This window comes from Pterocles gutturalis, unplaced genomic scaffold (assembly GCF_000699245.1).
Source record: "Pterocles gutturalis isolate BGI_N339 unplaced genomic scaffold, ASM69924v1 scaffold49317, whole genome shotgun sequence".
In the NCBI taxonomy this organism is placed as follows: Eukaryota; Metazoa; Chordata; class Aves; order Pterocliformes; family Pteroclidae; genus Pterocles; species Pterocles gutturalis.
Window position 1 is genome coordinate 4,338 of NW_010114640.1, and position 22,498 is coordinate 26,835.

Below are 22,498 nucleotides of genomic sequence, written 5' to 3' on the forward strand. Positions count from 1 at the left end.
TACAGTTTTTGGCTGTAACCATCAGTTAATAAGAGGTGGCTTTTCCTAGCAGTGCTGCTTCATAAAATTATTTTAATTGTTTTGATATTGTGGGTTTTTTTTTTTGCCTTCATCATACTTCTGCCTCTAGTAACTTTTCCTGTGCTCCTTTTGTTGCTACTTGTTTCAAAACTGTTTTGAGGTGATAGAAGATGTGCTACAACACTTTTTACAGCATAATAAGGTCAGACCGTTATTATTGTGCTCTCTACTTCTTAGAAATTGTCAAATCCATCCCTGAAATTTTTAGGGGCAAGTGCCTTTTCACTGACCCTAATACTTGGATGTGAGGTGTAGAAGGAGAACGTAGAGAGAAATTATATTTCTATTGACTAGTACAGGAGTTCATCCCAGAAACTGTTCTCTTGAAACAACTTGATATCAAAACAAGGGATATTGTAGCTTTCGGAGAAGAGAGCAGATTCTGAAACCAGATTTTGTCCACTGACTTTCTCCTTGCTTCCTGAGAAGAAAAAAAAAATGATTTTGTGTGGTGTTTTCTTAACTATTCTTGATAAGTTGCTTCAGATAGGTGCCACAGTGTTCTAACCTGGGAGAAGTATTCAGATTATATAATAAAACTTATTTTGTTTTGTTTTTCATGTCCATGGCTTGTTAGTAGAAAGCTGGATTGTTTTTCTGTGTAATCTGTAAAGCAGGCAGTCCAATTCTGACTTCTGTAGTCTGATTTGCAGTCTGGCAGTTGGCGTGGAAAAATAAATCAGGCTGATCTAATTTGATCAATTAGTGTCACAGGCATTGATTTGGGGTATGTTTTGGGTCTCCTCACCTCTGTTGGTTAAAATACTTCAAAAGGTATTTTTGGAAATAATAGGTTGCAAATCTTTATCCACAGTATATGGAGAGTATTAGAACTAGGTTGTAATACTCAGTAGCAATTACTAGATTTGACAGATATTAGAAACTGGTGTAACATAAAAGAGATGTTAGCAGAATGTCCAGGCTGGTTTTGGATTGACGCTTAAGTTAGTTAATGGCAGTCATGTTTAGGGGAGGGGTCTATTGAATAATTAATTATTTAAGATTGCTTATGAAGTTTGGGATGAAAGTATTTCTGATTTTATCTTTTTGGCTGTTCTAGTGGATAGACAGGAGACATTTCTGTGTATGAACTTCAGGAACTGGCCAACTTGAGTAGCTAAGCTAGCTCATGGGTGAGACTAAATAATCTTTGTAACAAAAGCTGGTTTTATCCTGTTATATGTTAAGTACTTACTGGCTAGACTAGCAGCTTGGGTTTTTTCTAAGCTCCTGGTGGTATTTTTCTGTTATCAAAAAAGATCCTGACTTGCTGATGTTAAAAAAAATAGGCTATGGGGAAACAAAACAAACCCTTCTTTAGTTGGCAGGAAACCAGGTTAAAATGAATGTCTTCTGTGTCTGCCTTCAGAGGTACGCAATGTCTCTTTGCGTATCGTTCTTAAAGTGGGGACTTCTAAAAGCATCAGAATGGGGAAGCTTTTGGATAGTTATCCTGTGTGTTCGTAATTCTTTTGATTGACATGAGAATCCTTGAGGCTGTATCTTGTGTTTGAATCCTGATGGCTCCTATTCTGCAAGGCAGAGAGGCTTAGAGGCTGAACACAAAGTTGTTATGAACAAGCTGAGAGGAACTTGCTTTCGTGCTTCCATGGCAGACATTCTCACCCTTTGAAGGCTTTCACAGCTAAGGAATTTGAAAGTAATTTTTTTAATAGTCCAATCTGAGTTAATTCCTTTGGAAATATAAAATTCTATATTATACTTACAAATAGGTGATGCTTTCCTGTAATCTTAAATATCTAGCAGTAAAATTAGGAAAATCCATTAATGCAATGGAAAGTAAGATTTTTGGTGTTTTGTCGTACGATACACCTTGTAGCACTTACTGCTACAAAGTCACACAAAGAGGATGTACGTGTGTAAAATTTTAAGAAATTTTGCAGTGTACAAAGAGGGCTTTTACCTGTATTTTACTGTACTTTAGCAAATAGAAGTGAATACCTAAAATTGCCAATTCATGAGGAAAAAAATTATGCCTGTTTCTTTTTTTTTCCTCTGTCAGGTTTGTAAATACTACCTTTGTGGCTTTTGCCCAGCTGAATTATTTACAAATACCCGTTCTGATTTAGGTAAGTCTATAAGTGTTGTTATTTTATTCACTTGTATGCAATCACAATTGATTGTGGTTTGCAGACCACATTTTAATTGTTTAGTGCTCTGTCAAAACACTTGAATATAGGCTCTTTTTTTTTAAGGACTGCCAATGATACAGTGTGTTAAGAGCAATACTTATTCCAGATCCTTCTTCCTCTAAGTGAAAAACCTTAGTTGGTTTTTTTGTGTGTGTGGTTTTTTTTTTTTCTTATAGTGTAAGCTAAATAATTGGGTGTGGGGTGGTTTTCTCCTCCTGAAGGAGTTTGGTTTATTCTACCTGGACAGGGTTTTAACTTATTTTTGTGTGAGTATACATTTTTGAGCTTCTTTACCTTAGAGATTCATTTACTGTAATAGTTATTACTGAAGGCCATCTCTAAATTACTAGTAACTTTCAAGCGATGGTATGAGACAAGATGCAGTTTGGAGACAGTAACTAGGAAAAACAGTCTTCTTGTCTTAGCATTGATTTCCAAGTTCATTGAAGAGTTTGATAGGCTGGGGAAGGTGGGGAATTTTAACGTGACTGCCTTCATGAGCTCGGGCCACATACCTCCTAATTTTACTCTGAAGATCAACACTTTAAATAGACAGTTCTTTATTACAAAGAACACTGTCTGGAACTTAGTGCTTGCTGAAATTACCCTTCATTCCTGGGGTTTTTTTGTTGTTATTTTTGTTTAAGGTCCCCAGGTGTTTTGTTTGTGTAGTTTTACTGATGTAGAACTTGATCTGGAGATTCTATTTTATATGAAGACTTCATATGTCGTTCAGAATCTCCTTTGGTTTTATACTTACTAAACCATACGAACATTATTTTTCTTTAATGTGTCTTTCAAACTCCAAGCAAAGGAAGCAGAAAGGCAGGCATAAAACTCCCTGCAAAGTGTTTATAGCTCTGTTCTATCCTGGTGAACAAACAAATGCTGATGGAGTGTGAACACAGCATTCAAGAATGCAAGCTTAAATTTTTGTGTGGTCTTTTTAGGTCCTTGTGAAAAAATTCATGATGAAAATCTGCGTAAACAGTAAGTATGTTTGTTGATATGTTAATGCAAATAGTGTTTCTCATATGCTTGAATTTTTTAAAAGGAACCCAACCATAAGAAATAACTGCTTTTTAATTTACATAAACATTTATTTAAATGTATAATATTGTCTTAGCTTGAGCAATAATTTATAACATTGCAAGTTTTGTTATTTACTTTTCATATATTATGGAGTGAAGTAAGCTTTGATTTTTAAAATATTTTACCAGGTATGAAAAGAGCTCTCGTTTTATGAAAGTGGGCTATGAAAGAGACTTCTTACGCTACTTACAAAGCTTGCTTGCAGAGGTAGAACGCAGGATTCGAAGAGGCCATGCTCGTTTGGCACTGTCACAGAATCAACAGTCTTCTGGGGTGAGTCTGGAGGAATCATTGAGGCAATTTTTCCTCTAGATAGTGTGATCATGTTCTCTTTATTTTATCTCTTTGGGTGAAATATATTGTTTTCCAGAAGATTTCCATTAGATAAGTCTCTTCATCTGTTAGCCAGCAGATTGCATCTAGCCCTAATGAACAAGCCAAGTGGCTCCACAGTCAGCAAGAGTCCCTCCCTCTTCTCCTCATCTCTCTTTCCTCAGAATCGGTATCTGTTCTGTGCCCCGGCACATTAATCCTGGCAAGTGTTGTCTTTACCCTGTTAACCTCAGTTTACCCTCTCTCCCTTAGTTGCGTATTCCTCCTTCCCTCCACTGGTAAGCTATATCATAGTGATATTACTGGAATAGGCAAGTGCTGGGTCTTTCAGCAGCTGATGGAGCTAAATCCCCCTGTCAGCTGCCACCTGTAGGCAGTAGCCTCTGTCTGCTTCAGCACCACCATTGGCATGCAGTGATGGAGTCACGAAAGTTGGAGAAATACTTACTCCTGTGCGATTTTCTCAGTTCCAAGCTGCATACTGGACAGCTGTTAATGAAAGGCTTAAAGTGACTGGGAGAAAAAATTTACATGCTTCCCCCATTTGTTTTTTTTCTTCCCTGATTGATTTGGAGCAGTGACTGGCCTGTGCTCTGGGAGTTTCGTGTCTGCCAGGGTAGCCTTGCTCCTTTTTGCTGCCCCAATTAGTTGTTCTGTGCAAGGTCCAGTTGCTTCAGGAGGAGCTGTGGAGAGTATCTTCAGTCAAGAGAGCTTACTGGCTGTGGAGTAGAGCAAAGGTTGTAAGGGAAGCAGATGTAAGTCTGTGCTGGCAGCTTACATTACTGAAAAGTATATTTTGGATTAAGTGAGATTCTTTTTGCATTTATGCTTAGAAGTTAAATTTCAGAACCCATGGAACTTCTAAGTCATACTTAAGTGTCTGCAAAGATACGTAATAGCTGCGTGGCAGTTTCAGAGTTTAAATTTAGGACTTTGAATTCAGATGTCTTACCTTTTATGGTCCAGGGCCTTGAATGTTTTTGTTGATTTAGAAGGAATGAGTGTGACTGGAACTTGCTTCGCTCAGCAAGAGTGGAGTAAGCTGTGTTGAGGAGTGTTTGATTTTAGACTAGACTACTATTACTAGGTCTTAATGGGAGAAGAGGCAGGTGGAGGTTGTTCCTGAAGTGCCTCTGGAATATGAGTAGACAGTCGTGTTTTAAAGTTATTTTGACTAAAACAAAACAAAAAAACCCTCACTTATCCTGTTTGTCAGGGAGCGGGACCTACCGGTAAAAATGAAGAGAAGATTCAGGTGTTAACTGACAAAATTGATGTACTTCTACAACAGGTGAGCTTTTTTAACCCCCTATAAGAGAGTTCTCATACTTTTGTTACTTGATTAAAAATTATAGTTGAACTTTTTTGTTATCCTTTAGATCGAAGAATTAGGTTCAGAAGGGAAGGTGGAAGAAGCACAAGGAATGATGAAACTGGTTGAACAGTTAAAGGAAGAGAGAGAATTGCTGAGGTCTACAACTTCCGTAAGTAATGTCTTTGTAGTTCTGTCAGACTTACTTCAAAAATTAGGTACAACAGTACTTTTTTAGTAACCTTGTCCTTACACTGAAGGCATGCAAGTTCTGTGCAGAGTTTATTAGACAATAACATGACATTTAAATGTGTTAATCCAGTGTGTTGATTTAGCATGCTACCTTGAGAGCAGGTTTCATGCATGCAAATTACGAAATTATTTACACAGCAGTCCTGGAGATAAGCTTGAATCTTACTGTAGTTCAGGTCCCAGTTGAACTTTGCTGAGTAGCCTCTGCGATATTATTTCACTGAATTACCATTCGGGCTGTTACAGAAAGCCGTTGTGTTAGGGCAGAGACTAGAGACAGGTATCTGTCTGACTTGGAGAGCTACAGAATCCAAAGGTAATGTGTTAAGTAGCAAGTTAAGTCATCAAGTGTTGCAGCAGTAGTGTTTGTGTCTATACTATATGATTCATGAATATTGCACAGCAATAATCACTTGGGTTTATATTGGAATTGCAGTGTATTTCTTGCTGTCTTTTGAAACAGTGAATTAATTTCGCCACCATCCTTTTAAATAGAAGCCCAGCATTCCTTTTTGTATTTCTTCATGGGATATTCTAACCTTTTCATTGCTTGAGACATACATGGTTATTCTGCAGCTCCAGATGTTACAGTTGATGCCAAAGAAATCATCTTAAGAGAAAACTGATTTTTATTTTCCTTAATCCTGAGATTGCAAGGAAGCTGCAGATATGTGTGTGTACACCTTAATCCTTTGCAGTGAGGAATAAGGTTTGTTTTGTGCGTTTTCGAGTTGACTCTTCCCTTGTGGCTTACATGAAATGGGTATATGTAGCGTAGTTTTGCCCTGTTCATCCTAGTAGGTGCAGTGCTCTGAAGACAAAACATGCAGTTAGGATTTTCAGCTTTCACTAGTGCCTAGGATTTTACAACAGTAACAGTAAAGTTCTGAACCTCTTCACTGGCTTCTGGCTAGAATTTTTCTTTTGGTTTATTGAATATTTTTCTTTTGCAGACAATTGAGAGCTTTGCAGCCCAAGAAAAGCAAATGGAAGTTTGTGAAGTTTGTGGAGCCTTTTTAATTGTAGGAGACGCACAGTCCAGGGTAGATGACCACTTGATGGGAAAGCAGCACATGGGTTATGCCAAAATAAAAGCTACTGTAGAAGATTTGAAAGTAAGCATGTCTTCAGTTGTTGAACATAAAAAATTGCTTCGAAGCTTCCTATGGTAAAGTCCGGTGGACTTTCTCAAGTGGGTGAAATACTTCAAAGATGGTACATAATTGAATCCCACTGCATATTGAGCATTGTGCTTGCACTAACATTCTTTGGCATATGTGATTATGCTAGATGTAAGCAAAGATGTAAATTCAGGTGGGAATTTTTTGTGGCATTTATAAAGAACTGTAATGTGGCCTTTGTTCTTGTAAGAGTGACAAGCAAGTTCTGCAAGACAAAGGATTTCCATTTCAGGGATTTTAGAAAGTGCTTCTATGTAGGTTGTCTTTTGTTTGGAAAAAAACCCCTGAAATATTTTGAAAGCTTAAACTTCTACATCCTCAGAATATATACGCTAAGTTATATTGAATGATTTGAGTGATCTTCATTTCTTTCTGTGAACTCTTTTAAGGAAAAGTTACGAAAAAGAACAGAAGAACCTGACCGTGATGAAAGGTTAAAAAAAGAGAAACAAGAACGAGAAGAGAGAGAGAAAGAGAGGGAACGGGAAAGAGAAGAGCGGGAAAGGAAGAGACGACGTGAAGAAGAAGAAAAGGAAAAAGAGAGGGCTCGTGATAGAGAGAGACGTAAAAGGAGTCGTTCACGGAGCAGACATTCAAGCAGAACATCTGACAGGAGATGCAGCCGTTCACGAGACCACAAAAGATCAAGAAGCAGAGAAAGAAGGCGAAGCAGGTATGTGTGTGTCTTAAGTATTTTCATGTAACTTTCCAAAATGTAAAAATCTTGCAGGGACTTAATCTGCCAGCCTGGGTCACATCACTGATTTGTTGTCTTCACTTAGACATAAGAACAGTGAAGCTATACTTGATTGGTTTTAAGGATGAACAGTTTTTGATGCATGTTCAGTGTTTTCTCTCCATTTTTGGAAGTAGATGACACCATTATGGTGAAAGTGGTCTTTTGAGGGAGCTCTGAGTAGACAAATGTTCCCAAAGAACAGGATCTTGTTTTGTTTTTTCCTTAAGTTGGTTGTTAATTCATAGCAGTGGATATTTTTAAGCTGTATGGTTGACTGTTTGTGTAAATGAATGTTGCAATGTGAAGCCAGGTCTTGTATTATTTATTAAAGTGCTACTGATATTCTGTTTTATCTTCTGAGTTAGAAAATGCCAGCTGACACTTACATTTTTGAAATTTTCTCTGAATGTTAAGGAGTCGTGACCGAAGAAGAAGCAGAAGTCATGATAGATCAGAAAGAAAACATAGGTCTCGCAGTAGGGACAGGAGGCGATCGAAAAGCCGGGATCGGAAATCCTACAAGCACAGAAGCAAAAGCAGAGAGAGAGAACAAGACAGAAAGTCAAAAGAAAAAGGTATGTTTGTGTGAAGACTTGAGTTCGTATCAAGTTAAAAAAACTTTCCCTAAAGTTTGAAAAGCTCTTAGTCTTTCAGTGAGTGACATCAAATAAAATGTTTTTATAAACTGTATACGTTGCTGTTCAACTAATTTGAAGCGTTTTGTTCGTTCCAGTTATTGTTAATGCACATGCATGCATGCGTACACCCCAGCGTCCACTTCTTATCTTTTACAGTGGTTATTAAAAGCTTACAACTTTGTCTGCAAATCAAGTGTGCGAGGATTTTTGTGTATTTTAAGACCTGTCTACCTTTAGAAAGACATAAGCCTGTAATCAGATTTTCATAAGAGTGAATATCTTCTATTCCTACTGTTAGCAGATAGTTCTGTAATTACCCTTTGCTGGTACATGTTTTGTGGGAGATTGGTAGCTGATTTTTCACCTGTAGCATCTATTACTTCTCTACACTATCATGTTTCCTTTATTTTCCTTTAACAGTGCTTTGTAAGGTTTTTTTCTAATCTATGAATGCAGTCCAAGATAAATCTTACAGAATTTCTGTAATGCTCTAAATTATAATTTCATGCCCTCTCCCCAGTCTCCTGCTCTTCCCCCACACTCGTTTCTTTTGTTTTGTTTTTCTTTTTTAAATGTAGTGAGTTAGAGAATCTGTCTTGGTCCTTGGAACGCTTTTGTAGCAGTACATGCTGGTGACTCACTGCTTCATCAAAGGCTGGTGTTCAGAAGCTTTAAACGGGATCAAAGAGTTACGGAGAGAACGCTACAGATTCACATTCTGTGGAAAAATATTAATTCACTGTTATTTTTCAATTTCCTCCTTTAAAAGTATTTTGAAACTTCTGGAGGACTGTAATACTAACTGCTGGCTCTGTTGGGGTGCTGACTAATGTCCAGTCTGAAAGAGCCACTCCACTTCATAATTAGAGTTGGCCATCAGTGATGGATTAAACAATTCTGTTATGTTTCTAAGGTACTTTTGAGGTTCTTTGGAATGAAAGGTGCTATGTGCATGTTTCTGGGTTGCGTAGGCCTGTTTGCCCTATCACTACTTTTCCATATTTATCCAGCAGGTTAGTTCCCAAAATGTTGGTAATGTTTTTTGTTATTTTTCTTGCCTTGACTGCCTTGGACCACTTTATTATTGATTCTTCTCTAATTTTGCCTTGCCCTTTATAAGCCAGTGGTTTTAAGCTGCTTGTTCATTGGCAGTGGATCTCATGCATAGTGTTTAAACTCAAATTCAGTATTGTAGCATATATCTGTCCATTTGTTTATTCCTACCTGATACTGTGCCTTTTTTGCCTACTTTATGAACAGATTTCTGGTACTTAGTCAAGAATGTCCAATTCAGTGTTCTATGTGTATCTATGCGTATAAATAACTGTGTTGTTATTTATTCAGATTCGGTCTGGTTTTGAGATTAATGGCATTTCAGTTCTCTCCTTAATCCTTCCATAAATAGAGGAGCTAGTGAACTTTCTTCAGCACCTCAATATTTTTAGTTTTAACTTGACTGATTTCCTTGCTGGCCATTTTATTTGCTGCTTGCTACTTTCTTCCTCCAGAAATGAGAACAGTGAGGTGATGCTCTGAGCTGTGATGAAAATTCCACCTGGGAATATCAATTACTTTTTTTGGACTATGTAATCATAACATTTATAGAAACACAAATAGGCCTTAGAACAGGAGTGTAATGCTGAAGAAGTTTGTGTTTTTCCCTTTGTTGGGAAAACCTTTAACTAAAAAAAAAAAGGGGGGGGGGGGGTGGGAAGGAAAAAACCCAAACAATATTATTTAACAAGCAAGCACTGAATTTCTGTGATGAAGCTGTAAACACCATTACATCCTGTTTGCAGTGTGGCATTGTAGGTAGGTAGTTAAGTAGATAGATAGCTTTAGAGATTCATATGTCTGAAGCATGTGGCTGGCTACCTGCTTTCCTGTTTGCACAAAAAGAAGTAATGTAGAAGTTAAGACTTACTACATTTACTGCTTCACGGGGAATATTCGCTTCAGATTCTGATTGTTTTTGTATCCACCGTTGATCTCCAGTTATAAAAGTAAGCAGCAAAAGCCTGGCTGTGTCTGCCCATGGTAGTGCCTTTTATATTGAAATCTCAAACTGCATTATAAACATGAATCTTAACAGGAGAAAAAGCAAGGCACAGTTGCCTAAGACTTGCCTACTGTCACACATTAAATCAGTGCCATACTTTGAAAATTCAGAAGTCCTGGCTTGTCCACTAAAATACTGTGGAATATAGCAACCTTTAAGATTGTAAGAAAAAAGTATATGTAAAAATGGACTCAAGTTTCAGAACAGAGATGTATTTGCTAAAGGAAGGAGCCTGCCATCCGTAAACATCAGCTGAGCATTAGCTTAATATAAACCAGCAGAACGCAACTACTGTTCAAGTAAACCAACTTCAGAGTAGGTGGAATAAGTAGGTTGTTTGTTTGTTTGTTTGTTTTAAAAGTAAACATCTGTTTCTGCAAGTACCTTCATTTTATGAAGGGTTAATACTGGAACCTGCCACCAGACCACTTTAACTTGGCTCTTTACCTTCCTTAATCTGGATTCATATATTTATATCAAAAGAATTATATTTGTGATTGTGTTTTCATGTTAGTGATTGAACCTTAGCAAATACTGTCAGAACACCCAAACCCTCAGTAATACTGGGTATTATGTTTGACTGATTTTTGCATTCTCTGAACAGTAAAACCATTTACATCTGGGTAAGAGTTCTCACAAAATCTATCTCAGTTGTCCACATGAACTCAATCAGAAAAATGTGCATGTGTTGAATCAGGAAGCAAAGTCAATATTATGTGATTATGCCTAAGAGATCACAGCTGAAATAATACAATTTCAACAGCAGACTAATTGTATGTGCTTTTAAAGAAAGAAATCTTACTGATTGAAAATACTGTGGAGGCACTTAACTGCTTGCAGGAGTTGAAGGAAGTTCAGTTATTGGACTATTTGTTGAATACACTTTCTCAGCTCTGCTTGGCAAACTGGAGGTTTGCTATGGTAAAACTATTTTATTATTAAATTTTTTTAGAAGAGTTTCATCTTTCATACCACAGTTTAATAGTAGTTTTTTAACATTAAACAAAATTATCCTTCCTGACCAAATTCAAGAAACAAACAAGACAGAACAAAACCCTGCACACTGCACATCCATAGGGCTATTAAGATCTACCATATCTACATAGGACAGAAGATAAGATTATTGGACTGACTACTAGTCCTCTGCGGGGAAACAAGACTACTATTCCTCAGTGGATCTACGTGTGCATCGGAGATACCTATAAGACACAAAAAGAAGACTTTTTAACAAGGTTAGTTAGAGTGCAATCTACCTGCGGAGTTGCAAAACCGAGGGCAGACAGATACAAAATTATTAGTTCTTCACTTAGCTTTTTGAGATCGCTGCGTGCTTTCTCCGTGCACTGGATTTGCTGCTTCAGATGAAACCTCAGTAGTAGTGTTTGGTAGGCAGTTGCCCTCATTTCTGTTTGGGGGCTTTACCCCTCCCTTTGGTGGTCTGTTTTAAAACAATCTGGGATGCTGGTTCTCTTTTAAAGCTTAATTTCTGCTTTGTCTTCTGCAATAGAAAAGTGTGTTATGCTAGTCTAGGTGATAACATTATTTAAAATAGCTTTTTCAGAGTGTTCGATCTGTGTGCTCCTGTGTTGGGGAGAGAGATATATATTTTATATATATTAATTTAATTGCCCGGATAGCAGTGAATAATCAGAAAAAAAGAGCATGAATGTTGTTCTGTATGATGACATCTGAGAGGTTGGTTTTTCAGATTTTTTTTTCTCTACAAAGTGTCTTTACTGATCAAAGGTTGAATGTTATGGTGTGAAAAAAATACAGAAAGAATTGATATTTTTATTAAATTTGCAAATACTGAATTTACAGATGAGGCACGCAGCTCTAATACTGAATGTTTTTCTTCCCATGGAAATATTTTTACTTCTGGCTTCCTTCCTTCCTTTGAAGATTATTGAGGAAAAGATGAGTTTTTCAGCAGTGTAGCAAACTCTTCAGTCAGCTTTCCAATTCATGATGAAATTATGAGGTCCGTCCCATCTTGCTGTTCCTTTGTTCCTTTTGGAAAATAGCGCTTTTTATTTATCTTCCAAACTGTCTCCCCAAGCCTTTTTAATGAGTGGATTATAAATGACTGTCTTTTTTATAAAATTGAAAATTAATAATGCTGACAAGCATGCAGCTTCTGTGACATGCTGTACAGACAACAGTGAAGTTAATTTTGATTGTCACTGTGTCCCCCACCTTCAAAGCTGGTGATGCTTAATATTATTTGTTTCCCTGAGTACTTGATTGGTTGGGGTTGCTAATTTTTTTTTAATTGGTGAGTATTGAGTTATTTGATAATGCTCTGATGCATTGTCCCATCACACTTTCTGATTCTCTTTTCAAGAACCGTATTTAATGAGAATTGTAAACCAAAGAAGGCCATACACATAAATTAAAACTTGGGGACAAAGAGAGTCCCATGATAAGTAAGGAAGCCATGCATCATAATTACACATTTGCCTAACTTCTTGACTGCCTCTTTACCCCCAATTTGTGAATTTCAACAGACAGCTGAGTAGCTGCCTCTGTTAGGAGGTCTGTCCTTTCTCCCCCTTTCCCCACCCTGTACTGTCCCCTTTGACCTTTTTTGTACCCTCTCCATTCCAGCATGGTAGTCTGAAGCCTATTTCTGTAACTTTTTGAGTATTACTGTTACTGCTATAGAAAGTAATTGTCCCATTTTATATGCAATATATATCTCACATGTGCAATGTTTGTTTTTACTTTGAAATCCATGGTCAATGTCTTCTTTCATGGCAGAAAAGAGGGGATCTGATGATAAAAAAAGTAGTATGAAGTCCAGTAGTCGAGAAAAACAGAGTGAAGACACAAATACAGACTCGAAGGAGAGTGATACTAAGAATGAGGTCAATGGGACCAGTGAAGACATTAAATCTGAAGGTGACACTCAGTCCAATTAAAACTGATCTGATATGACCTCAGATCAGACAGAGGTAAGTGCATTATTTCAAACTTTGATTAGGGCTTTTTGTTACTGTTTAACAGTGCAGCGTAAGTATGCACAGATGAAGATGGAACTAAGCCAAGTAAGAAGACATACTAAAGCACCTTCTGAAGGAAAAGACAGTGTAGTCCTGCAAAACATTTTGAGGTACATTGTTTTGTCTCAGCTATTTTGTAGCAGACTCGTGCCCCCATTAGTGTGCCTCTTTGGGACATATTTGTAATATAGTCACCATAGAAAAATTAATTATTCTTTTTTTATTTTTTTAGGGATTTTGTTATCGTTTTTTTAAAAAAGTTGATCTGTTTTTGTATTTAAGTCCATATTGTGTTGGTACATCACCAGAAACTTTTGCTTTAATACTTAATATTTGAGGCACATGTTGGACTACTTTGTTTTCATATAAACTGCTAGTATTTCTTTGTCAAGGATGTTTCTAGTTTTTTTTGCTTTATTGCCTTGCATTCTAATGCAGTTTGTTCTGTAACTCGAGAGCCAGTAGCATTGGATTGATGGAAGTGTAGGGTTTATGAATTATTGCAGCTGACTACCATACCTCACACAGCGTTGGTGTTGTGAGCGGCCCATGAAAAGCCAAATTAAAAATCAAGGATTCAGTCAAACTAAGCAGGTACTCATGCCAGGTACTCCTTTCTCTACCCACATCCATGTTTGAATGCTGTTGCCTGTAATCTTTAAGCTTACTGTTGTGTTTTTGATTTTCAAGATAGTGAAAAGGACTTTTTGTGTATTGTGTGAATACTGTAAATCTGATGTTAACAGAATGGAATTTTCTTTCAACTGTATGTAGGGATGCAGTGCTGCCCAGAATTAGATATCTTTAAAGAGTTTAAAATGCAATAAACACTACATAATAATCGCCTTGTTACTTTCAATGCAATTCAAGTCTTTAAGAGGTATGTGTTTAATATTTCCTACTGTGTAGGAGAATTTGCAGTCAGCCATACACAGAGAGGTGGAATGGCTGATAACAGGCTTCTAAGGCAAATGTAAATACAAAGACAGATGCCACCAAATGATTACAGTGTTCATGGCAAGAATGTATGCTGAAAAACTCTTTGTTGGAAATGAAACAGCTAAACAATAGGAAATACAAATACTGTATTAAAAGGAAAACTTGAAGGTTTTTTCCCCCACTCTTGACATAGCTTTCTTACTCTTACAGAAGGTCTTTAGTTCTATTCCTGAAATAAGGAACTAACAATGGAGAGTACAGCTGATAAATGAGCTTCTTGCAACAGAAATTGTTACTGTATTTTCATTATTTATGCTAGGAACTCTTAAACACTTAATGTTCATTATTAAACCCATAATGCTACATTATTGCTTCTAAAGCCAGTTGTGTTCAATGTTGACATTTTTGTAGAGTTAAGATCACAGCTAACAACTGGGCCAATATATAGGAATGGTAAACGGAATGCTCTTAATGCTGTCTAATTGTCTGTTTTCCCAAAATTTTGCATTATAGGACTACTACATGAAGAGTCTGCGAAGACAGCGGAAGACAGCTGAAACTGAAGATCTGCTTTAAAATGAGGTGAAAGAAAGCTGTAGTGCCGTAGAAAAATATAAAGTTGAGTTAGAATTTTTTTTTTTAATAACATTTAATTCAGGACTGGTGTTTCCTCCCAGAGTTCAGAAAGATGTGTTGATAATAGCACATATGCTACTGAGAATATAAGTCCTGTATCCTTTTTTTTTTTTCTTTAAGACTTTTTAAGATAAGAAAGCAACATAACCTGAACACATGGCTTGCTCAGTGTTTAATTGCAAGTTTTCATTCTTGGACTTTAAAACACAAGAATAAATGTTTAGTATTTGTGTGAATCGAACTAAAATGAATCCCATTTTTACAACTAAGCTATTCCTAGCTTCTTGATATACAAGAAATGGAAATAAAGTATCTTTGAATTTCTGTTACAAATTTGATTGTCTCTGTCATTGAACATTTAAGTTTCTTTCCTAATAAATTTACTCCTGTCTTCAAGCTTAGTCCATTAATTTGGATGCTTAGTTATTCTGTGGTTTTTGTGGGTTTGGGGTTTTTCGGTGCCATCAGTTAGTATTTCATTTCAAGCTTACTTTTTCAGCAGTTAAACGGCTGTTGGATTCTGTGTCCCCTGAAAAGTGCAGCTTGTGCTGCAGTTGGTTAAGAAATTCTAGAAATCTCACACCAAAATGGATGCCTTAAGCCTTGATAAAGCAGTTAGACTTTTACAACATTATAATAAAAATGCCACTGCCGAGACTGGCCATCAGACTGCCCTTATCTTTGTGTTGTAGTATCAGTTTGTAATGTTAATTAACAACTGTGTGCAGCTGGTAAACATGCACAGTCTGCGTGACACCACATAGAAGGGAAGAGACTTTCTTGTGAAGCTGTAGTGCAAGGAAACGTAGTTCCTGTTGGAAACGCACTGCAATGTGTACTGGTCAGCAGTAGTGACTTCAGTGCTGGCTGTAAGGCATAGAATTTGGATTTTTAAAAAGCATTATCCTTTGTATTAGTATTCAGGACTTGACTATACATGTAACTGAAGTCAGACATGGACAAAGCACTGTTGTGACTTGCTTGTGCCTTGTCTGTTTGTGGAAGTGCAGTTACAGAAGGACCTGCATGTTGGTCCCACTGGTGGAAGGGAGTGCTGGTTTTTTTTAAAAGGAGGGATACCACATGCAGACAGATGTGTTTCTTTCCTCTGACTTTTAGCTTCCTAAAGCAGGCACCCATATGGTGTATCAGGTTTGAGACTGGGTGCATGTTCCATTGCATGTATTTGTTACAGGACTAGCATTTTCCTTTCCTTATTTTGCACAGGTATAAATAAAATGAGGTAACTTGTAGTAAATTGGGCTGGGATTCAGATCATGAAATGTCTGATAGTGGAGTGAGTCTCTCTAGAGCATTGAAGATGAAGGAAAAATTCTGTATCTTTCAGAGCACAGGAAACACGGTGCCTTTCTTGTAACTCCCTTCAGATTTGACTGTAAGGAGCGTCTCCCCAACAGATTAATCTGTGAAAAGTGTCATCTTCAGAGCTCGAGCCCAAGATAATATAGACTCAGATTTTCTAGAAATGCTGTGCAAAAAGCAAGTAGCTCAGTTAAGTAAGCACTTCCTACATGTTTTCTCCATAATAGTTTTGGCAGCCTGAGACTTTTTATTAGGTGATAAAAATGTACTGGCCTGTGATTTTTTCAAATTTTAGAATTCTAAGAGGGTCCTATCCATGCTGCAGTGCCACCTATCACCCCCACACACACCATCCTCCCTACCCCACAATAAGGAAGAGATCTAGGTACTTGAAACAACTGATACTTTAATATACGTGAGAGTAGCAATGACAGTTCAGTACAAGTTTGTAGTGCAAACAAAAGTTGTCCTTGGAAGAACAGTAAGTTTTGTAAACTTAGTTTCAGTTGTCATACCAACAGTTTATTGTTCAAAGAAAAAAACCCAACAAAAAACAGTTAACGTAACTAGTGTGCCTTAGAGTTTATCAAACTGCATAAAACATACAAAAATATTTCTCTGAATGCATAGACTTACTGTTATTATTACAGGTAGATCATGATTAAAGTTTTAGTCTTATCACATTAACAATTATTCATTGTGGAAGCTAGAGCAGATAAAGCTTTTTTTAAACCAGCTGCTCCTGTAGCTCAATGTTCAGTAATTAGTGGAGACTGTCTCTACACTGATTTCTTAAACAAGAGAAATTAGATACTCTTAATTTTGAGCCATTTAACTAATACTGTTTTTCAAACAGTTATTGCACATAATCTGAACTAGCCTCCGAGCTATGCTGAGAAGATAAAATACACAATTATTAAAATAAAAACTCTGTTCCTGTCCTACAATAAAAACAAAGCAGGAGCCGTAGTTAGGAAATTTTACTTCATGCTGTGTCATAGTTTTGAGCTTACCAGGAGTTGATTCAGGCTTTAATTAGCCTGATTCCTGGAGAAAGAAGGGCCAGGATGGAGAATGGTGAGTTGGTGGAGTTGAAGTGATAAAATAGACATAGCGTAAGTGGGAGACGGTGATAATTATTTTGGATGTACTAAGCAAGAATTTTAAGCCTAGAGTAACTTGGTGAAATCCTGAATCCAGAGTCAAGCGTCACCCCTGCTGGCAGAAGGGGTTGCTGTGTTTTCCTGACATGCATGCTCTTCCTAACCTCACTTGGAGGAGCAACTTCAAGGATAATGCAGCTGTGCTGCAGGAAGCTAGGACAGGGAGGCAGCCATGCTGCTCCTACCAAAACATGTTGATTGTGCTATTTATGGTCTGAACGTCAACATTTACAATCCAGATCAACAACAACAAACACTGCATCAGCTGCGCGTAAACTCTGCTCTGATGCAGCTTCATGGAAGGAAAATCAATACTACTGGCAGAGAGGGTGGAAGGAAAAAAAAAAAAAGCTCATGGCCAGAAAAAAACTCCTTACCCCTCCACCTACCCCAGTACCCAATTAAGGTTTTTGGTGCAAAGGTCATTATCATAGTTTTTTGGTACAAAAGAAACCAAAAGCTCCCAAGGTGTAACTTTGTAGACTGCCACATTAACAGGAAAAGCTTCAGGCTGCTAATATTCCAGGAACACTGCACCTTAAATACTTTGGACTGAAAGGGAGTGACTTCAAGGTGTTTTAATGACTTTTGCCATTCAGAAAACCACAGATGGATCTTTTCATTACTGACTTGCCTAAATGCAAGTTAAACAGCCTATAGCTTAACCAGTGTCTGTTTTTTTTTCCCCAGAAAAATTCAGTTGAAAGCACTGTTGGGCGGGTAGGCCATACAGAAGTCACCTGGCTTAACACTACTGGCTTTTGGTGTGAGTAATGCATAGTCTCCTCACAGAATTAGGAAAATAAATAAATCAATGGACACAGCTTTGTGATCCCCTCCCCAACTCCTGAAACCTAAGGGCTTTTGAATGGGCACTTTAACTTGTTTTGTGACTTCAATGCTTCTTAATTAAGAGAGGCTTCCATATTATTTTTTTTTTGTGGAGATGGAGGGATGCCATCACTTAAGTTACAATATTCTCATATGGGAAACAAACTTTTTTTCAGCCCAGTGAAAGTTTTTCTCCTGTCACTTCAGAGCATTAAATATTTCTAACCCCATCTTGGCAAGTCTTTATGAAGGGGCAAGAAATTAAGGACTTGCAACTTCTACCTTTTTAGAGAACTGTACCTTGAACGCAAAATATTCTCCAACATTTAACTTAATCAGGAAGTATAAAAAATATCTATACATACATACACACATACAATTTCCTGAATCTCTTTTCTATGACTCTTACTTGGTCAAAGAGTGGGAGCACTCAACATACTTTTCATATAAATAATTAAATCTTTCCTGCCCTCTGTTGCCAAGTACAACCAATAAACTTCATTGAAAGCCATTGGAAGCATGTGATTTTAGTAGATAAATGAGGTATCCCTTATCTGAATACAGCATCAAGTAAAAAAATAAAAGCAAAGGGGATATTAAATATAAAATATAAACTATTAGTTAAAATAGTAACCCTAACAATAACTTAAGGTTATATAACTTAATTCACTGCCTTCAAAAGACAGCAGCTTATAATTACCAGGTTTTCATACTCTAGATACATCTAGAAGAGTCAGTAAGTCAGCTTTGATGCTCTACTGTTGTAGCATGGTCTCTCCGTCGATGATGCAGCATTTCTGAAAGGAGAGCTGTCGCTTTTCACAAGCACTAACTCCAGCTCTTGGAAGTCCTGAAGTCTGGCAACATCCTTGTCCTTTTAAAGAACAGACAGAAGTACGCATTACTTCTAAACATGTCTGGTCTTTGTGAATTTTTATAATAATAGCTAAAGGAAGTAAAAACTAGAATTCCAGGGAGGTCACACCCAATGGTAGGAATAAATAATGAAAGAAAATATCTTACCAGTGTACACTCAAAAAAAAAGTGTTTTTTTCTCCTTGAACCTCATTATGATTTGACTGTTTGTGCATGTCACTTAACTGAGAGTTGTGACCAAATGCATTTCATTTACAGCCCTCCAGAGTAGGTATTTTTGGAACAGAAGAGCATGTTCATTTGTTAATGGCATATCTTTAAATTATTCACATGCCAATTTGTGGGTTTTTTTTCCCCAGTATTATTTTTTCTTTTTAGGCAAGCAAACAGTGAAGCAGTACATGGCAATTATGTTAAAAGCACACTAATGCACTGTTTCGGATACGTCTGGAAAAAAAGTCAAGCTGTAATAGTTTCATGCGCTTTAGGAGCTGAAATACTCTGCCTGCTTTGACAAGAATATTTTAAAGGAAGTCAGATGAAGTTTTAAGGACAGTCCAATACCCTTTTCAATTTGTAAGCTTAAGTCAGTTTTTGTTTTTTAACACAAGGCTATCCATGTTTTACTGATTTTTTTTTTTACAGAAATACCTTCTCTGATGTCTGCAAAGTCAAATTAATCTCCAATTTAAATTCTTACCTTTCTTACTAGTGTATTAGGTAATTTTCTGATCTTCTCCACTTGCTCTGGATTAACGCCCAATTCACAGCAACTCACTCTGAGCAGATCTTGATAGGTCAGTTCTTGTCTGTCCAGTTCAATTTCAATGAAGTCGTTGTCTCTGAGATTCTGGACTCTCACCTTAAGCACAAGTTCTGATTGAAAAAAAGATTGGAAGGTTTTTTTTCCTCAAAAAAAAATCCAACCCAAACACTAAAGTATTTACTAGTATCTTCCACATTCAGGTTTTATAATTCAATGCCTATTATCTCACTGAGAAATACTGTGCAGGTAATGGAAGCTTCCATTTCAACAGCAAGAAATACACAATGTTAAAAATCTGATCCATCCAGTCACACAGTCAAGTTGTTAGCAGACTACCAGAGACGCATTTCATGCTATATAATATATTGCTAAATATGAGTCTTTATGTTGCTTGGACGGATCGGTTTACAAAGTATTACCATGTTTATAATACAGTATAACAGTTATTTACTTAGCAGAGCAGAAAACAAGTTCTGGGTACTTTTGACCAAAGAATGCAACATCTCTGCCTCTACTGCACACGAGGCTGAAAGCGGAATGATTCTTTATCTTTCACCCAGTAACAGAAATGTGTCACAGAATATAACAAAAGGATGGGAAACTTCATTACCTTGCATGTTATATGGGAAAGTTCCAGTAAAGAAAAAGGGCTGAAACGCTGGTGCGGGACCAGTAGGCGAACTGTCAGTTTGCAGAGGTGCAGCCTGTTGGGGTGCTACCGGAGAGCACAGCCCTCTGCTGTGAGACAAGGCCGGCGGGCAAGCGGGGCTGTTCTGTGCTTCAGGCTCCATCCATTTTGGTGCTGCGACAGTTGCTGGCGGGGCGGGCAGCTGTTCTGCAGCATCTCGTGCAGGAAAATCATCTTCACTGTTGCACGATGTGGGTGTGCATACGCTCTCCACCTGAGTTGCTGATGAACAAGGACTGGTTTCACACTGGGAAGCAGAAGAGGTGGAAGCACTTTCATCCTGGGATTCTGCCAAGCTGTCTGGAATGCTTGCTTCAGTGTGAGCATACGGGAATGGTGGGTTTGCCAAGTAGTTTGCAACAACTGGCAAATTTAAATCCTTCACTCCTTGACATTCAGTTTCTTCCTCTGTTAATGAAGTTCAAAAATGGGGGGTAGAGAGAGAAAAAATGCCACTACATTACTGGATAGATCTTTCTCATTTTTAATACAGTTAGTTTCCCTGTTGTGTCCTAAAACTACATCACATTCTGAGGTAATCAAAGCATGACATTCATGTATCATAAGCATGTAACAACTGTAAGGCAAGTAGCTGTAAAATGACAGAAAAATCTACAAATTCCTACAGTGTTCTGTGTTTTTTAAAAGCAAAGTGGGCAAAAAAGAACCGTTGAAAGATATGTCATTTCTAGCAGTGTTATTCCAGTGTTTTCAAAGGAACTGTATGACCAGTAGTTCTTTGCTAAATCTCAGTCTACAATGCTTTTAATAACACTGCTGTAAATAGTTTATTATGACCCATGCCAACAAATTAAACCAAATATGTCTTCAGGTAAGTGACTATTTGATATAATACCCAAGCCAACTCTTCTCTTGCTGAAAAGTACTGCAGGAAATTACATTCTTGCCTGACTGAGGATTATGGGACATTAATACTAATGTCAAAACCGTTCAGAAAGATCTGCTCAACAGCACTACACTCCCAGAACAGACCATTTAGGAGAAAATAAGTGTTGTGTGTTTGTTGCCCAGGAAACACGTGAAAGCTTAACAGACAGAAAAATAAAGTAACTATGAGCAGCGTTCGTTCACACACACTTGACAGTTTAGATCTTAAAAACAGAACGCAAGTCATTTGCCATGGACTAAGTCCAAGAGCTGAGCACCTTGTCCGAAAGAAAAAAAAAGTGCTCATGCAAAGAGTATGCCATTATTCCTGCAGTTGAGACTGTTGTAACCTTAGTCATGATTTAGCTGCAACTTCATTTAAGATAACCATGCAGTGTTGATGTAAGAGCATGTCATTGTAGAGAGCAATTTAAGTGCAATTAACAGAAGATAGGATAACATTTCCAAAGGTGAAGCATTTGAACATTTTAATCTGAAGCACAGTACCTAGATGCTGATGGAAACAGGCACTGGCAGCGTTCAGGAGTGTCACATACATCTAACTAGGTTTGCTGTGCATATGAAAAGTGTAAGATGACAGAATTATGGGGCAATAATCATACTGTGATGCAAGTCACAGTACAACAAAATGCTCAGAAGGCCTAACTTCTGAAATGCTGCGGTTTGTTTTCAGTGGATTTGTAAGATTTCTTATGGTCAGACAACAGTCAAATTGTACAACTGTGAAAGCCTCCACTTGCAGCCTGCACGCTCGCTTCTGCTTGATGAGAGCAAACAGGACTGCAGCAGCACATTTCCCGAAGTACACCTTTCAACCTCTTGATAACACAGCTCGGAACAAAAGGCCATCCTACCTGCAATCCCCAAGTCTACTTGCCTGAGCACGAATTACAGTTACAAATCCGAGCTATCTAGTGAGATTCCATAGTCCTAGTCAAAGTTTTGCAATCTACCCCCTCCGATAATAAACAGACGACTGTTAAGATGGGAACGGTACCTCCCAAAATCTTCCGGATGTCTGGTTTCGACGTTAGCTCTGCAGGCAGCTCTCCGTTCGCGGTGAGAATCTGCCTATCGGCGCCCGCAGCCAGCAGGCAGGACACGACGGCAGCGTGGTTCCGCTTACAGGCCCAGTGCAAACAGGTCCTGTGGGGAAGCAAGCAGAGAGGTTCAGATCCATCGCCCCAGCTCCTCCTCACCCGCCTAATTCACCTGTAGAGTGAAAACAACTGGGAATAAAGTTTCCTTCATCGCGTCACTTTTTAAAAGTTACGGATCTATGGAAGTTCTGCAGGACAGGCACCTCCTTTGCCTGGCTACCAGCATGACAGTGACTGCTGCTGTCCCTGGTGCACAGGAGCAGCCTCAGCAGAGCTCCTGGAGCAACCAGGGACAGGTGGAAGGCGGGCAGCCCCTCCCTTTCCATCAGCCTCTTTACCAGCAAATCTCCAAGCCTCCCGAGATGAGCCTTTCCTTTTCTCTCAACAGCGAAACCAAGACGAGCTGCATCCCCAGCGCCGCTCTC

At 38.0% G+C, this 22,498-nt stretch overlaps 2 protein-coding genes across 3 annotated transcripts; one reads left to right on the forward strand and one right to left on the reverse strand.

The window, feature by feature from the left end:
• The first annotated feature begins 2,110 nt into the window (after positions 1 to 2,110).
• On the forward strand, positions 2,111 to 14,750 carry LUC7L3 (LUC7-like 3 (S. cerevisiae)). 2 transcript variants are annotated; one of them, XM_010074882.1, is made up of 12 exons: positions 2,111 to 2,171; positions 3,185 to 3,224; positions 3,455 to 3,599; positions 4,876 to 4,950; positions 5,039 to 5,143; positions 6,177 to 6,338; positions 6,794 to 7,077; positions 7,558 to 7,718; positions 12,601 to 12,741; positions 12,847 to 12,952; positions 13,371 to 13,436; positions 14,295 to 14,744. In XM_010074882.1, the coding sequence occupies exons 3-11, from the start codon at positions 3,477 to 3,479 to the stop codon at positions 13,393 to 13,395; spliced, it is 1,182 nt and encodes a 393-aa protein (XP_010073184.1). In that variant the 5' UTR covers positions 2,111 to 2,171; positions 3,185 to 3,224; positions 3,455 to 3,476; the 3' UTR covers positions 13,396 to 13,436; positions 14,295 to 14,744. The 2 variants fall into 2 exon arrangements, with proteins under 2 accessions (XP_010073184.1, XP_010073185.1); XM_010074883.1 differs by having other exon boundaries at positions 13,371 to 14,750.
• A 3,717-nt stretch (positions 14,751 to 18,467) lies between these two features.
• ANKRD40 (ankyrin repeat domain 40) lies at positions 18,468 to 22,119 on the reverse strand (the record flags this gene model as incomplete). Its single annotated transcript, XM_010074884.1, has 4 exons — positions 18,468 to 18,608; positions 19,311 to 19,486; positions 19,987 to 20,472; positions 21,971 to 22,119. Coding segments are annotated over 4 exons (952 nt in total), but the record flags the coding sequence as incomplete, so codon positions are not given.
• Positions 22,120 to 22,498: the final 379 nt, after the last annotated feature.